Below are 15,723 nucleotides of genomic sequence, written 5' to 3'. Positions count from 1 at the left end.
TGACTGGCAGTGCCAGGTCCAGGACCCAGCCAAAGTCTCCTCCCCTCTTAGAACGTGATCTCCTTAGGGCAGGGGTGGCATTTTGCTTGTCTTCATGTCCCTGGCACTCAGCACATTGCCAGGAATATTAATAAATTCACTTGATCAATGTTCATTGACTGACTGGCTCAATCAACATGTGACCTTGCCCTAGAGTTTGGCAGCTACCATTCCCTACCCAGCCCCCCTCTGACCTCCTTAATGAATTTGGCAGGAAATTCTCAGGATGTAGAGACAAGGATGGACAGAAAGTGATTGAGACATAGAGATAGGGAGGGAGAGAGAGAGAGATAGAGACAGAGAGACACAGAAAGAGACACACAGAGAGAGACAGAGAGAGAAGAAAGGAGAGGGAGAGAGGGGGGAGGGAGGAGAGAGCAGAAACAGAGACATGAGAGAGGAGATTGAGACAGAGTCAGAGACAGAGAGAGAGGAGAGGGGAGTGAGGGAAATGGAAAAGAGCAGACAGGAGAAAAAGAAAAAAGGGAGAAAGGTGGGAGAGAAGAGGGAAAAAGAGAGGGAGAAAGAAACAAAAAAATAAGAAGAAAGGTAAAGGGGGAGAGGGGAACCAAGAGACACCAAGGAAGAGACAGAGGGCAAAGGTCATTTATCTTGTAATATTTTTTTTGGGGGGGCACCAACCAACCCTCAAATGTTGAGTACATCAGTTGAAGGAAGATGCAACATGGAGGAGCCAGGCTTGGCTTTTGTGTCCTTAGTCATTTGTGCTCTCGGGGGCTCCCTCCCAACTCTGCCAAGATGGTGATGGAGGAGGAAGAGGAGGGGGAGGAGGAAAAGGAGGGGAAGGAGGAGGAAGAGGAGGAGGAGGAGGAGGAGGAGGAGGAAGAGGAGGGGGAGGAGGAGGAGGAGGTCTTTATGGTTAATGATGGAGAAGTGATGTGTGTTTTTTCCAGTGATGCCCTATAGCTGCAAACCACAATTTCAGAATTAGAACATGAGGTTACCCATGGGACAATGGAACTGGACACAGATGGTTTGTGGTCTGACCACGAATGATTGATTCTCAAGGAGCAGAGCAGGAATCCCCCAAGACTTGCCTCTGGAAGAGGAGGGGAGCCCAGAGAGGCCCCCCAAGCTGCACTGGTGCCCAGGGGAGTCTCGGTCAGTTTCTAGCACATGGGGTGGATGGCCTCCTTCTAGAAGGCCGGTGGACAGAAGAGCTTCGCCCCATGAGAAGACTGAGGTGGGCCGTGGTTCACCTTCATGGAAGTGGCAAATCCAATGATGAGCTGGAGCATTGAAGGTGGCACCCAAATGTTCCTCGGGGCCCCTGCTGACTTGCCTCAGACACACAGGCCCACGCCTGCTGTTGCTGCCTCACCTCCCTGCCTCCCTTAGCTGCTTTCAAGAGCCACCACATCACCCTCCCTGGGCACAGCTAGAATGTACAAGGTATTGCTAATAACCTCTAACATAATGAAGGCATGGGGCCAACTGGCTGATCAGAAGGGGCCGTGTAGTTCAGTAGAAAGTGCTGAGTTTGGTGCCAGAGGGTCTGAATTCAAATCCCACCTAAGTGACCTTGGACAAGTCTCTGGGCCTCAGTTTCCCCATCTGTAGAATGAAGAAGCTGAGCGAGGTGGTGTCTAAGGCCCTGGGCCCCTCAGGGAAGAGTTTCTCACTGGACACAGTCAGGGATCTGTTTAAACAATTCCAGAGTGGCCCTGAATGATTCAGTGGATACAGCAGCACCCAGGGAGCCCCCATCCCGGGGCAGTTGGTCTCTGCGGGCCCAGATGGGACAGTGGCCTTTGGGGATGGGCCTGGCCATTGATGCCCAAGACTGAACTGAGGCTGGGCAGCCCCGGGTCTGCGAGGTGGCAGCATTCCCAGTACCCAGCTTGGTTATCTAGTGCATAGGAGGCCCCTAATCCACAGACATTTATGGCGGTCCTACTTTGTGCCAGGGTTGGCCCCTTATTCAAGAGACTGTAAACTAAAGGGAGGCAGGAGCCCTTTCTTTTAGATTTCCTCTGCTCCACAGCCCTGGCAGGGGGCTCTCTCTAGACAGAAAGGGGCAGGTGGTGGGAGCTAGAGCCACGGAATCTGGATTCAAGTCCCAGAACTCACCATGGCTTAGGCAAGGCAGCTCTCTCTGCTGCAGTATGGGATCCCAGCATCTGGCACTTAGTGGGCATTCTGGCTGATTGATGAATCTGAACCCAGAAGGGACTTTGGAGACTGCCAGTCCAACCTCCTTATTTTACAGGTGAGGAGACTGAGGCCCAGAGAGATGAAGTGACTTGCCCAAGGTCACCGAAGCAGTAAGTGGCAGAAGCAGGATTTGAACCCAGGTCCTGGCACTCTTGAGTTGGTGCTGTGGGGCCTCCTGCTGCCCAACAGGCATCCTTGGGCTGGGGAAGCCAATGGGCAGTTCTGGATGTTAGAGGGCATCAGGTCCTTTTCCAGACTCCCTCCTTCCATTTCCAGGTCAAGGGGACTCCTGGGTGGCCATCCCAAACCAGAGACCTAGTCCTTTGGGGGTGGCCTTCTTTGGAGGAGCTCCAATTGCCTTGTAGACAAGGACACTGGGTGCTTCTGGGAGGCAGCCCCAGGATCAGCGATGAGAAGCCCAGCCCAACAAGGCTGTTCAGAGGTCTCTGCTCCCACCCTTCTCACTCACGGGCCTCCAGTGAGGACGTGAAGGCTGGGGGCTGCTGGCACAGGGCCTGCTCCCCTCTCCTTCTCCCAAGCTAGTGAGGGCATCTGGAAAGTGGAGCTGAGCTGGGCTCTTCCAGGGCTGCCAACCGTCCCCAATGAGCCCCTTGGGCCAACTGTTCAGCAGGCCTCACTTCCTCTAGGGGGAAGTGTCTGGAAATTAAGCTCTCCCACCATGGAGGGTGACAGGCGCCTAGGGACACATAGCCTAGAAAGGCAAGAGGCAGGGAGGGGCTAGTGGGAAGCCAGGGGAGACAGCCAGGCATCTCCCCCACCCCCATTCCTGGATCCTTGGTACAAACATGCCATATAGCTGGAGCAGACCCCCAGGGCAAAGAGGCTGGCAGACCATTCCAGAGGAAGCCTCTTAAGCTCTCTGCTGCATCCACACACAGTTCACCAGGGCTTTGGAAGATGGCAGAGGAGTGTCTGCCAACATTTTTTCAGTTCCTGGGACTGAAGAGCTGTTAAAAAGTTTTCTGATGCCTTTTGTCTCCCTCCAGCTCATTACCCATCCATCCCTACAGACCCAACCCTCCCTCATGACCATCAGGCGAGACCAGGATAAACAGACACTTCACCACGTCCACAATCTTCTGCCTCCTCCAAGAGCAATCCCCACTGTGGGGGACAGGGGAGGTTTGAAGCCTTCTCTCTCCTCAGGGGCCTTCACAGGTTTTTCCGTCACTGAATTCAGCTTCCTTCAAGTGATCTGGCCATTTACTTGAGTGTATTCAAGTAGTCTCTGGTTTGGGTTTCTGCTCCTTTCCAACTGCATTCATTCAGACCTATCTTGCCTGGTTTCTCCACATTTCTCAAAACACAATAATGTTCTACTATGTTCATGTTCCCTGGTTTTGGGGCCATTCTCCAAACGATAGGCAGTTTCCAATCCTTTGGCAAAGGGCACCAGTATGGATATGGTGCCCTAGGTTGGACCTGACTTCTTGGAGGGCCTGAGTCTAGTTGTGGGATTGTTGGGTCAAAGGGCACGGGTCACTCCATGGATTTTCCTGTAGCGTCCCAAGGTGAAAGCCACAATTGTTGGGAACATTCCCAGCCCCCCTCAGCACCTCCAACACTGGCCATTAATTTACCTGGTGCCATTTAAGACTTCATTTCTCTTCCTAGTCATTCTTGTGAGCTCATTTCTGGTTTGCAAATTTAAAAAAAATTGACATTTGTATACAGAACAGAGAGAGGATTGTACATGAAACTCTAGATCCCCATTCTGCCTGGCTCCCTTTTCTCTTCAAGTACAGAATTGTCAAGTCCTGAAACAAATCAAAGCTGTGAGTTGAGGAACAAAGTATCTTTAATTTGAGATTACAGGGCAGCAGACCTTCCAGTCTGGGGGATGACCAGTGGATTTCCCAACCAAACAGACCCATGAAAAACTGTTTGTAGCTCAGGAGGAGAGGGAGAGGCAGTTCAAGGCAGCAAGGGTGGGTCATGAGAGCCCAATGGGCCTTGGCAAGCCAGGCAAGGAAAGTCACTTTGGCCTTCATGCCATGAATCCCGAGGGAAGGGGGCAAGGACATGAGAAGCTGAGATCCAGCTGGGCTCCCCCATGAGGCAGGATCCCTGGGAGGGGGCGGAAATCTAATCGCAGATTTTAGGCGTAGGAGTGTAAGGCCATGTTACAATCAGTATTAACAATTATATTAACAGTTTTGTCCAAATAAAATTCAATATGTAAGCCCCCCACCCTGTGTCCTGCAGGTCTGTGATTCCTTCAGACCCACTTTCTGTTTTCTTCTGGACATTGAGGGAAGTTTGTGAATCTTCTCTTGAAAACTATTCCCTGGCATGGATGATGTCTCCTTCTGAGCTGCTCTTGGGGTTATGACCACGTCCTTTCTCCTTCCCTGTGTGCTCTGACACAGAGATTTGGTGAGATTTGACTGGAACCCTGCCCCCCACCCCACCCCTACACCTACACACACACTCACTCACTCACTCTCTCTCTGGTTCCCTGCCTTGAGTTCTACTCTTGGAGGATTTTTCCCCCTCAGAGCCCAGGCCTGGTCTAGTCCTTCAAGGCCTACCCGCTCACTCTTTTTTTAGACTGAAGATGGTGGCATTTTCTCTTTGGCACCATATTAAACTGTGAGATTGGCTGCTGTTCAGAATGTGAGGGGTTTTCTGTCAGGGAAATATATCCCATGGGCCTAAAGACATCAAGGTAACAGGGGCAGGGGGGCTGCAAAGGTGGGTATTGGGTTGGTTTTGTTCTAGTTCATTTTTAATTAAACCTAATTTCTCAAAGTAACAACAACGCTCCAAACAGTCCAGGATGGGGGCAGATTCCTAGGCAGCTCCCCCCTTTCTGCAGCAAGGCATAAGGCTGGTCACTGGCTGTCCTGCAGAGGTCAGTCTGGAGATGTCCCTGGGGGTGAGCTTGGTCATGTCTCTTGAATGGTCAGTTCCAGGGACGGTTTCATCATAGACAGCAGGTTCAGGGCTGACAGGCCTGGCACACAGCCCGCACAAATCTTCAGAATTCGAATAAGGCGCTGGGCCATTGAAACTCGGGAGGATTCCACCTAGAAGAGAAGACAGAGATTAGGAAACATTGTGGCTGGGGGGGAGGGAGGCTGGTCCTGGCCTTCCTAAAGCTGAGTGGTCCGTCAGTCATGTTCTATTACATTCACAGTCAGAATTTAGCCTCCCACTTGGGTTCATGGAGATTTCAAACTCCATCGAGCCCCTCTTTAAGCAGCACCAGACCTACCAACCAGCTGGGGGAGGGGTTATTAGCATCACAAAGGCCTCTTCCCCCACAGGGTTCACTTAAACAATGAGCCCCCACAGTGGATTTAAAATAGGGTTCAATTTACAGTTCCGTGACTCACACCTTTCAGGAACCAAGGCTGCTCCTATCCTGAAGAGCACCAGAGGAACCAAGGCTGCTCCTATCCTGAAGAGCACCAGAGGACAGTTTACAAAGTGAATCTTCAGGCAAACCAGTGAGTGGACTTCTACTTATCCCCATATGACAGATGAGGAAACTGAGGCCCCCAAAGGTTAACTGATTGCTCAAAGGTGCACAGCGGGTGTGTGTTTGGGTTGGGGGCTAGACCCCAGGCTTTCTCAGAGGATTCAGGGAAACAGAATGGACAACTTTAGGAGAGGTCCTGGCGCTGTCCATGGTCCTGCCCTCCTGTGGGGTCAGCAGGGCAGGGGGAAAGTGTAGAGAAGACTCACGGAGGAAGCCAGAGCCCAAAGTTCCTTCCCCAGCCCTGTCAGTTCCCTGCAGGGGTCCTCACCAACCCTAATGGGGGTCGGGAGCCCTGCTACTAACTTGCTGGGTCACCTTAGGAAAACGGCTTCCCCTTTCTGGGCCTGTTTCCTCCTGGGGAAGTGAGTACATCTGACTGAGATAAGCACCAAGGTCCCTGGGAGTGACCCAGAGCCTGAGGTGACCACCATGAACGAAGGCTATGCACAAAGGAGAGAAGCTGCGGATGGAGGGGAGGGAAGGAAAGCACTCAGGGGTCAAAGGGGCTGGGTTCAAATCTACTCTATTCCCCAGGCCTTGGGTGACTTCCCCAGGCCTAGGGAGAATGAGACGGTTGGCCGGATGCCTGCCAGGGTCCCTTCCCTGGCTACATCTAGCATCCCAGGAGTCTGTCAGGTCGAAGGTTTCTTTGTTTCCAGGGCCCCAGAAACGGCCCCCTGGGGAGGGGAACAGCTTGAGGGGCCTTTCTTGGTCTGCTCTGCCATCTAGTGGGCACAAAAAGAATGACCACAATTGGGACTGCTCAGTGTGTAGGCCAGAGAGGGGTTGTGGCCAGAACTGGACCCTAACCCAGCCCCCAGTGCTGGCTGGGCAGCCCTTCCTTTCTTTGTCTCGTGATTCCAAGTCAGTTCTCTCCCAAGGACTGCAGGGTCCAGGAGCTGGACCAATGCACTCCGGGGGGCTTGAGCTGGGATCAGATGGGAGGGGCACCCAGCTGTGTGTGTGTGGGGGGGGCAGTCAAGACCAGTCATAATTATGAGGGTTGCTATCAATAACCTCTCCAAATACCTTCCTCTCTTGTCATAGCCTGAAGGGGAACCCTGGGCTGGACCAGTGGAACCTGAGTACTGGTAGAGCCTGCAGAGCTGGAGAAGGCCTGGGCCTTAGACAGCCAGGGCAGTGGGTATCTGGGGTGAGGGATTGAGGCCTGGGCTGGAGATAGCCAGGGCAGTGGGCATCTGGGGTGAGGGATCAAAGCCTGGGCTGGAGATGGCCAGGGCAGTGGGCATCTGGGTTGAGGGATCAAGGCTCAGGCTGCAGACAGCCAGGGCAGTGGGCATTGGGCACCAACCTGGCTGAATCAGCAATCCACTGATACCATGTGACCCTTCTCCATGGGCCTCATCCTCTGTAAGGAGGGTGCTGGTTTTAATCGCCTCCCAGGTCCTTTTCAGCTCTTATGACCATTAATGGGGAGACACCCAGAGCGTGCTAGGCACCAGGAGGACCGAGACAGCAGAAGAACAGCCCCTGTCCTCCAGAGCCTCTAGAACAGTTAAGGAGACAACACACTTGGACAAGTGGTCAGGATGACCACACATGTCTCTTGGGGACCTCCAGATGGCCCAGCAGCCATCCTTCCATCAGAGCCCCATGAACACCCCTGAGATCACAGGCTGGCACCTGGTTCATAGAAAGAAACTGAGGCCCAGGGTCACACAGCTAGGAGGATGCCCAGGCCCATCCCCTGCCCACTAAGCCAACCAGCATCAGAACCAAGGGCAGGATGTGGTCAGGGTTAGAGGGGTGTGGGACAGGCCTGGAGCACCTGGGTCTTTGCCACTACACCCCCTGGGGGGGGGCCCTGGGGCCAGGCACTTCCTCTCCTTCCCTCCCCAGTAAAAGGTGGGGGTGGGGATCTGTCTAGACATGGAGGGATGGCCTCATTCTGCATGGCCTCCAGAGATAGGTTGGACTGGGGAGTCCTCCCATCTCCTCAATGCCTGGAGAGAAGACATAGGCCCTGCTCTCTGGGCCTTCCTGCTTCCTTGGCCTATCATCCAGGGGGCTCCTTTGTACCCCCAGCACTTGGTACAAGCCTAGCCTACAGGAGGATAACTGGCTGCCTCAGGGTGAGGGCCACAGGGATGGTCAGAGGAAATGGAGCCCAAGCTGCAGCCTGAGTAAAGGGGCAGCGCCGAGGGGGCCAATGAGAGGGAAGGGGAAGACGCCCTGAACAGACCAGAAACGTCCCAGGGCTTGGCCCCTCCTTCTCCCCAGTGCATCCTGAGCCTTCACCTGCTTCCCCCAAACAAACAAGGAGACCCCTTTACATAACGACTCCCCAGTCCAGTGGGAGGAAGTGCCTAGGGGTGGAGGTGGCCACTGAGGCTTGGGGCCTGCAGGGGTTTGCCCAGGGTGCCGGCACTGATGGCTTCTCTGTTTGAGAAGAGGCCTCGGCCCCCCAGGTGAAAAGCCTTAGGGGCCTACCAGAGGGATGCCAGGGAGACTGCCTGGGCCCTGGCACATCTGCCCTCACTCCTGTGTGCTGGGTGCCAAGACATGCGCAGGTAGAAAGGGCCCCTCATCAAGGCCTCAGTTGCTCCCTCCTAAGCAAGGGAAGGAGGAGGGCCCAGAGTGCTGGCAAAGGTGCATCTGAGCCCAAGCTGGGCCGGGTTACCAGGGGGCCTTACCTCCAGGTCACCAAAGAGAAGAAGGCTCTGGTAGGTGGTGGCCATTTTCTTGATGGTGTCCATGTGGATACTGGTGTTTGGCTCTTTTATGACTGGAAAGGGCAGACAGGATGCAGTCTGTATGGAGAGTGGCTAACCCGCCTCCACCCAGCGGTCACAGACCAACCATCCAGCCCTGGCCTCTTGATACCAGAGCAATCAGGAAGACCAGTTAGACTAAAGACACAAGACCACGGGCATCTAGAACCCCTCAAGGTGTGGGAGACAGGAAGTGAAAAGATGAAGGGAGGGGGGGTGTATAGTGGAAGAGTCCTGGCCCTGGGGTCAAATCCCCTGATGCTTACTGCCTGTGCTATCATGACTGAATTGCTCCCCAAGCGTCAGCCTAAATGCTCTCTGGGGACCCTCCCGGCCTGCTGTCCAGAGCCCAACCCAGCACTGCCTACCTCCACTGGCCAGAAAGCACACCTTCCCCAGGAAGAAGTGGGCATCCACATGAGGCAGCGACATCTGCACAGTCCTCAGGCTGGGCCAGGGCAGAGATGGGGAGGACACAGTCACGAGACCAAAAAGCCACTCTTCCCGAGACCCTCCCACCCAGGCTGCTCCACAAGGCGCTGAGGGATAACCCCCATCCCCTCACCCTGACAGCCCTCGATGGCAGGAAGGGCCGAAAGCAAACAGACAGTGATGGTTAGCTCCTCCTTCCTCTGCAAAATGAGGGGGCTGGAGCAGGTGGGGAATCAGTCAGTAAGCACTAACTAAGCACCCACTGTGTACCAGGCACAGGGCATACAGAGCCAGAACTGAACCAGCCCCTGTCCTCAAGGACCTTGGTAATGCCCTTCTACCAGGGAGAGGATGGACAGGCATCTGAGAACATGCAAGGGAAAGACAAGGTAATTGGAGGAGGGGTAGGATTCCTCATGGAGAAAGAACGTTGCCCTTGAGAGAAGCTCTTGAGAAAGTGAGGGATTCCAAGGAATAGAGTGAGGAGGGAGGGCATGCCAGGCATGGGGGACAGCCTGTGCAAAGGCCTGGCGATGGGAGATGAGATGTGCAGGGAGATGGATCCCTAAATCAACAATCCCCATGAAGTACACAGGGCTCTATGTGTTCTGAGGAGGAAGAAGTCACTCCCAGCTGGTGGGAAGGAGGGAGGCTTCACAGGAGCCTTTGAGTTTGGCCTTAAAGAATGGGTATGGGGGGAGGCTAGGTAGCACAGCAAGTAACAGCACCGGCTCCAGTGTCGGGATGACCTGGGGATCAAATCCAGGCTCAGATACTTAGCACCACACCCAGAAATAACTGGCCGGTAACCTTGAGCAAGTTACTTAACCCCGATTGCTTAAAAAAAAAATGGGTATGATTTAAACAGCTGGAGACCAAAGGGGAGAAGAGGAAGAAGCACCAGATGTCACTGAGGAACCAGATGAGAGGTGCTGGGCCGGTCTCAGACAGGGAAGACTTCCAGCACTGGTGGGTGGCCTTCCTGTGATGAACTTATGGAAGGACACACCCCTAGCCCCTCAGACTAGCAGGGGCCCCTCAAGGGCCCCAAATGCCAAGGTCACACAGGAACACACCTCAGGAAGTGAGCCCCAGTAAGAACGGGGGTATGACACTGCCCTGACCGGGGATCCCTGGGGTAGCCTCTTCTGTAGGCCAATAGCAGAAAATTATGTGGACGTGCCACTGGTGAGGGCACAACTCCGTACAGACATTCATTTCATCTGACCCTCCCCAGGGGGCAGTGGCCTGTGGAGCAGAAGTGTCACACCCAAGGCCTAGAGAAGCCCCACTGGTGCATAAGGTCCCAGGGCTGGGGCTCGAACCCAGGCCTTTGGAGCTATAGCCTGGCTCCTTTGGGCCACGCCTCCTCTCCAGTGGGAGTCCCTGCAGATTTTCCAGCAGGGGTTGGTTGGAGCTGGGGTGCAAGAAGGTTAGCCTGGGAGAGGACGGCTGGCTTCTGGGAAGGAGGCCTTCGAGGTAGTTGCGGGGGGGGCGGGGGATGTGGTGAGGAGGGTCTAAGGCAGAGCCAGCTGCTAGAAGGAGGAAGGGCAGATGAGTAGTTCTGGGAGCTCAGGGGACTTCTGGAGATGGGCTCAAAGGAGCAGTGACTAAAGCCTGGCTGCCCCCCAGCAGTGGGAGGAAATGGGAGAAGGGGGCCCATCCAGACTCAGAAGGGGAACGTCCAGGGATGCGGCCTGTACTGGGCAGACCACTGCCACCAGGGCTGATGGGGAGCCAGCCTCAGCCCAGCACCGAGCTTAGGACAGGGCTGTGAGAGGTCATTCCTGGAGATCAGGGCCAGGCAGGGCCAGCCCAGCCCACAGATGCCCCGGGAGGCTCCCAGGGCCCAAAGGCTGGAAGCACGCCCATCCCCACCCTGGGCTCACCTGTGCTTGCTGTGCAGGCTGAGCACGAAGACAATGAGGTCGATTCGGGGCCGGAAGCACTCCCTGTCGGTGGGCAGAGGGAGACAAGAGGCCACATGCCTGGGAGGGAAACAAGGTGCCAGCTACAACCCCCTCTGCAAAGTGGGGCCACAGCCCAGGGTGGGTTCCACCATCCACCTGGCCAGCCCCTCATTCCACCTGGCCAGCCCCTCCCTCCACCCCCAAGCTCCAGGGCATGTCAAGGCCAAGGCCCCAGACCCCAAACCAGAAAATGTCTCAGGAAGCTAGCCCCAGTAATAAGAGGGGTATGACCCTGTGCTGCCTGGGGATCCCTGGGGCGGCCTCCTCTGTGCTCCCAGCAGCTAGGCAAGGGCAGAAAATTACATGGATGCACCATTGGTGAGGGCACGAAGATGAGGCCTGACCATGAGCTCTGGCCCACACCCTTGAGGACACAGTATACATGCACAGCCAAAATGCAGGTACTCCCTAGCCTGTTTGAGCATCTGCAAGGGGCCCGGAGCTCAGGGCCTCAGTTAGAATCCCAGCTTTGTGACTGCCTGTGCGACCCTGCGCTTGGCATTTCTCCTGTCAGGCCCTTGGCCCACAGTTGGTGCTTAAAAAATGCTTATTCGTTCCTTCACTGCCTACAGAGGGTTAGCTTACTTAGAGAGGCCCCGGGGGGCATCTGAAGGACCACAGCGATGGGGAAGATGTGCCAGCGGGGTGCCTTGGCTGTTGGCTCCAGAGGATGCTGGGAGGGCAGCCAAGAGCCACGGGACAGGCAGAGTCTTGCGGGTTTCTCCAGAGACCCCATAACAAAGAAGCCCCAAGCCCCCCAGACCCTGTCCTCAGATGACCCTCAAGAAGACAAAGTCAGGAAAAGGACCAGGCCAAGGACACACTGCTGGGGAGTGAGGCAGTGGTCTTCTTTTACTCACCTTGAGAGGGCAGCAAAGCCCTCAAGGACCCCTCGCCCAGTTGCCCCAGCCCCTCAGCCCACCACTCACTGTCCCCTTTCACCAATAGCTGTGGGTGTCCCGGGTACCCCCCAGCGTCCCTCTCCTGGTCACTTACACCTGGACCCTGTCAGTGCCCTCACACTCCTTGATGATGGTCATGCCCAGCTGCTCCAGAAGCGTCTCCTTGGCACCTAAGAGCTGCCCAGAGAGAAAAGGAAACTGCTCAGCCCCCTGGGTACAGCCTCACTGGGCCAGGTGACCCTGGCCAAGTCCCTTCCTTCCCCATGGAGAAAACGAGGGGAGACTGGGCCAAATGGTCTCTGCAGCAGCCTCCAGACCCTCCAGAGACCCCCACAAGGGCTGAAGATGCCACATTCATGATTCAGGCTGACACGAGGCTCTCTGAGGCTGGTGAGCCTACCCAGTACAGGTCTGGGCCCGAGTTCTGGCTTCCCCTCTCCCCAGCATGTCTGAGCATCTTCTATGAGGGGCCTGTGGCAGGTTAGAAGGCCAGCTTTTTCACTGCCTATGTGACCCTGGGTATATCACCTTCCTCATCGCAGGGTGCCTCAGTTTCCCCATCTGTAAAATGAAGGGAGGTGGCCTTTTAGGTCCCTTCCAGATCCAGCCCTAGGACCTTATGCTACTTGCCCTCCCTGGGCCTCAGTTTCCCCGATCAGTAACATGAGGAACAGAACCCCACGGCTGTCACACAATGAGGGTTGGAAGGGAAGCATTTTGCAAATGGTAAAGAACCAGGCGCTGTAGAAAATGTAAACCATTTAGAGGCAGGAGCTCCTGTGAGTCTGGGCCATACCCAGGTCTGGCAGTATGACCCTGGGCAAGTCCCTTCCCTGCTGTGGGGGCCAGACTAGATGAAATTCTAGCTGCAGAGCCAGGCCCATGGCCTCTGGGGAAAGGACCTGCTGGGGCTGGCAGCAGTGGTGGCAGTGCCTGAGGCTCCCCAGAGCCGGGGCTGCCTGCCTGTCCCCCTGGCATGGGGCTCTGCCCACAGCACTCCCTCATCTTCACACACTGCTCCCCCACAGGCAGCGGGGCACAGGGACTGACCTGGAGCCAGGAACTTGACGTTTTCATGGTCCATACTTCCTGACCCCATTCGGGGTTTTCTTGGCAGAGATACTGGAGTGGTTTGCCATTGCCTTCTCCCGTTCATTTTACAGATGGGGAAATTGAGGCAGACAGGGTAAAGTGACTCACCCAAGGTCTTGTTTCAGTCATGTCTGGCTCTCCCTGACCCCATTTGGGGTTTTCTTGGCAGAGATGCTGGAATGGTTTTACCATTTCCTTTTCCTGCTCATTTTACAGATGGGGAAACTGAGGCAGACAGGGTAAAGTACTGGCCCAAGGTCACACAGCTAGTGAATGTCGAATCTGGATTCCAACTCGGGTCCTCCCGGCTGCAGCCTCAGCACTCTGTGCACTGAGCCACCCAGCTCAGCTCCCTTTCCCTGTGATTCTGCTAACATCGCCAGGGGCTTAATAAGTGCTTGTTGGGCAGGTGGTGACTTAGGTGCTGTCTTTGCACCCCAAGCCCTTACTCACTAATCGCTTGGACTGGCTGGGTCCCAAACCTTCTTTTAACAGAGAGGGAAACTGAGGCCCGGAGGGAGAACGGGGCTTTCCCGGGGTCCTGTAGTTCCAAACCCACAACTGGCCACCCGTGGGCTCTCCTTAACAGAGCCTCTGCCCCTCGCCCCCTTCTCACCTCCCCCCCAGCTGTGTGCCAGTGGATTCGTCCAGAGGCTTCCAAAATCCCTCCTGAGCGACCAAGTCCGCAGTCCCAAGTGGGGGAGGTGGAGGATGACAATGGAAAAGAAACGATGAGATTTCGTCTATACCTCCAATCAGAAAGCAGGAACGGGGGCGGCTAGGTGGCGCGGTGAGTAAGAGCACCGGCCGGCCCTGGAATCAGGAGGACCCGAGTTCGGTTCCGAACTCAGACACTTAACACCCACACACAAAAATACTAGCCGTGTAACCTTGGACAAGTTACTTAACCCCAACTGCCCTCCACAAAGCAAAAAAAAAAAAAAGCAGGACCGGCTCCTCTGCGCCAATTGGCGGCGGAGCTCAGAAGGAGGCTCCTATTATTGGTCTAGAGTCAATTCCCGCCCCCACACCGCCAACTCCTCCAGTAAGCATCGGCTCGCCATGGAGACGAAGCTGCCCAACTAAGCCAGACAGTCCGTGGATGAATGGGGCGATTGAGGGCTGATAACTGAGGCCTCCCGGAACTTACCAGGATGGTGGCTACATCCAGGGTCGGCAGCTTGTCCAGGGGCCGCAGGAGCGCCATCTTCACGACAGTTTGAGAAACGGTGCGAGTGCGCATGTGCACCGCGCTTTTAAAGTCTTTTGGCGGGCGGCTGTCCTGCGGACGTCACTTCCGGTTACTGTAACCACCCACCCCCCAGCATGTGGGTGGAGATGTGCCTTTCTCATTACGTCACCTTTTGGTTGGGCGGGGCTCTGGAGGCTCTCGGCTTTAAAGAAGCCGTTACCTGGTTCTTGAAGGTGTGCCCTCCCAGTGTCTCCCGTTTGGGCGGGGTCTTCAGAGAAATTGTCTGGAGGAAGAATCAGAAGTTCAACAAGCATTTATTGAGGCCTTGCTGTGTACCAGGCACTGTGCCAAGACATAAAGACAACTATATACATTTATCTGCACATTTACATATATATAATAAACACGCACACACACACAGTATGTTCGCACATAAAAAATGTTGAGGACTAGGGCTCTGAATTGCTCCTAACCCTTCATACCTCTGGGACCTCCCTGAGCCTCAGTTTCCTAATTTGTTAAAAGGAGATGGTTCTGATGCTACCTGACATACTCAGGTGGTTTTAACTCTACAAACATTTAGTAAGCAACTGTTGTCTGCAGGGCCCTGGGGACTATCAAGTCACATCAAACTGAGCATTAATTAAGTGCCTACTGTATGCCAAATGCTGGGCTAATGAGGTGGGCCCAGAGAATTCAGACAGTGTTTGGTGAGGAAAGCACTTTGTATATATAGATAGTTATCCCTTCCACTGTTGCAGGGGTTGGGGATAGGGATGGTAAGGGGCAGGGTGTCTCCCCACCACCCCCATCTGGAAAATCCACATAAAATTGTTTGACCCTCTCTTCGTACCAGAGAAGAAGTCTGAATTTCTTCTTTTTCTTTTATGGGGTGTTTATGGTACCTTGTAAAATTTGGGCTAAGTATTTGGTCATAGACCCTGCATTGTCTGCTGGCTTGTGACTTCTGCAAAACTCCCCCCAAATTCCCATTTAATTTTTTATTCCAATCCATGATATATCAAAACTACAATGAAGAAAGTTGAGTCACAATGTAGAAGGGATAACTGTTGTATACCATGAAGTATTCTTAATGGAGGCTCTTGCTACCTCCGAGACCTTGGGCAAATCCTTTCCTCTCTGTGCTAAAGCATGGTGCCACTGGGATTCAGAAGGATCTAGGTTCAAAACCTGCCTCTCCCTCCTTGTTGCTTATGTGATCTTGAGTGAGTGACTTCTCCTTCCTGGGCCTCATCTATGAAAGGAGGGAGTTACCAGCCCTCAGCACTGTGATCCTCTGCCATTCCAAAGGTCCATGGCACGGGGTCTTTCTCCAAAGGCACATCCATGGATGAGGCTACTTTGGGAGGGACAGGCTGAGCAGCTTGGTTCTTGGAGCCTCTAAACCTCTCCAACCTGTTGCCAGAGCATGGTCTTCAAGAAACCCGGGCTACCTGGAGGACGTTATCCAAAAAACATGTATTAAGCACCTACTGTAACATGCAGGATACTGTTGCCTGACTCTGATAATATGAAGAGAAAAATGAAGAAATCCTTGCTCCCAAGGAACTTGTGCTCCAGCTGAGGAGAAAAGACCTGCTCCCTTAGGACCACCATTCAGGGCTCTGCTCAGGAGCAGCTTCCCACCACGTCAAGTGGCATCACTAGCCCCCTCCTCAGATTA

At 54.5% G+C, this 15,723-nt stretch overlaps 1 protein-coding gene across 2 annotated transcripts; it reads right to left on the bottom strand.

Annotated features, from left to right (window-relative positions):
• Positions 1-4,015: 4,015 nt before the first annotated feature.
• On the bottom strand, positions 4,016-14,145 carry CENPM (centromere protein M). Of its 2 annotated transcripts, XM_069099409.1 has the most exons (6): positions 13,998-14,145; positions 11,850-11,932; positions 10,773-10,871; positions 8,820-8,899; positions 8,374-8,465; positions 4,016-5,264 (listed from the first exon to the last, which is right to left on the bottom strand). In XM_069099409.1, the coding sequence occupies exons 1-6, from the start codon at positions 14,088-14,090 to the stop codon at positions 5,124-5,126; spliced, it is 588 nt and encodes a 195-aa protein (XP_068955510.1). In that variant the 5' UTR covers positions 14,091-14,145; the 3' UTR covers positions 4,016-5,123. The 2 variants fall into 2 exon arrangements, with proteins under 2 accessions (XP_068955510.1, XP_068955509.1); XM_069099408.1 differs by lacking the exon at positions 8,374-8,465.
• Positions 14,146-15,723: the final 1,578 nt, after the last annotated feature.

This window comes from Petaurus breviceps, unplaced genomic scaffold, assembly GCF_028583685.1.
Source record: "Petaurus breviceps papuanus isolate PSGF00001 unplaced genomic scaffold, PetGlider_PUasm1.0 379, whole genome shotgun sequence".
NCBI lineage: Eukaryota > Metazoa > Chordata > Mammalia > Diprotodontia > Petauridae > Petaurus > Petaurus breviceps.
This window is presented reverse-complemented; position numbering and strand designations above follow the sequence as displayed.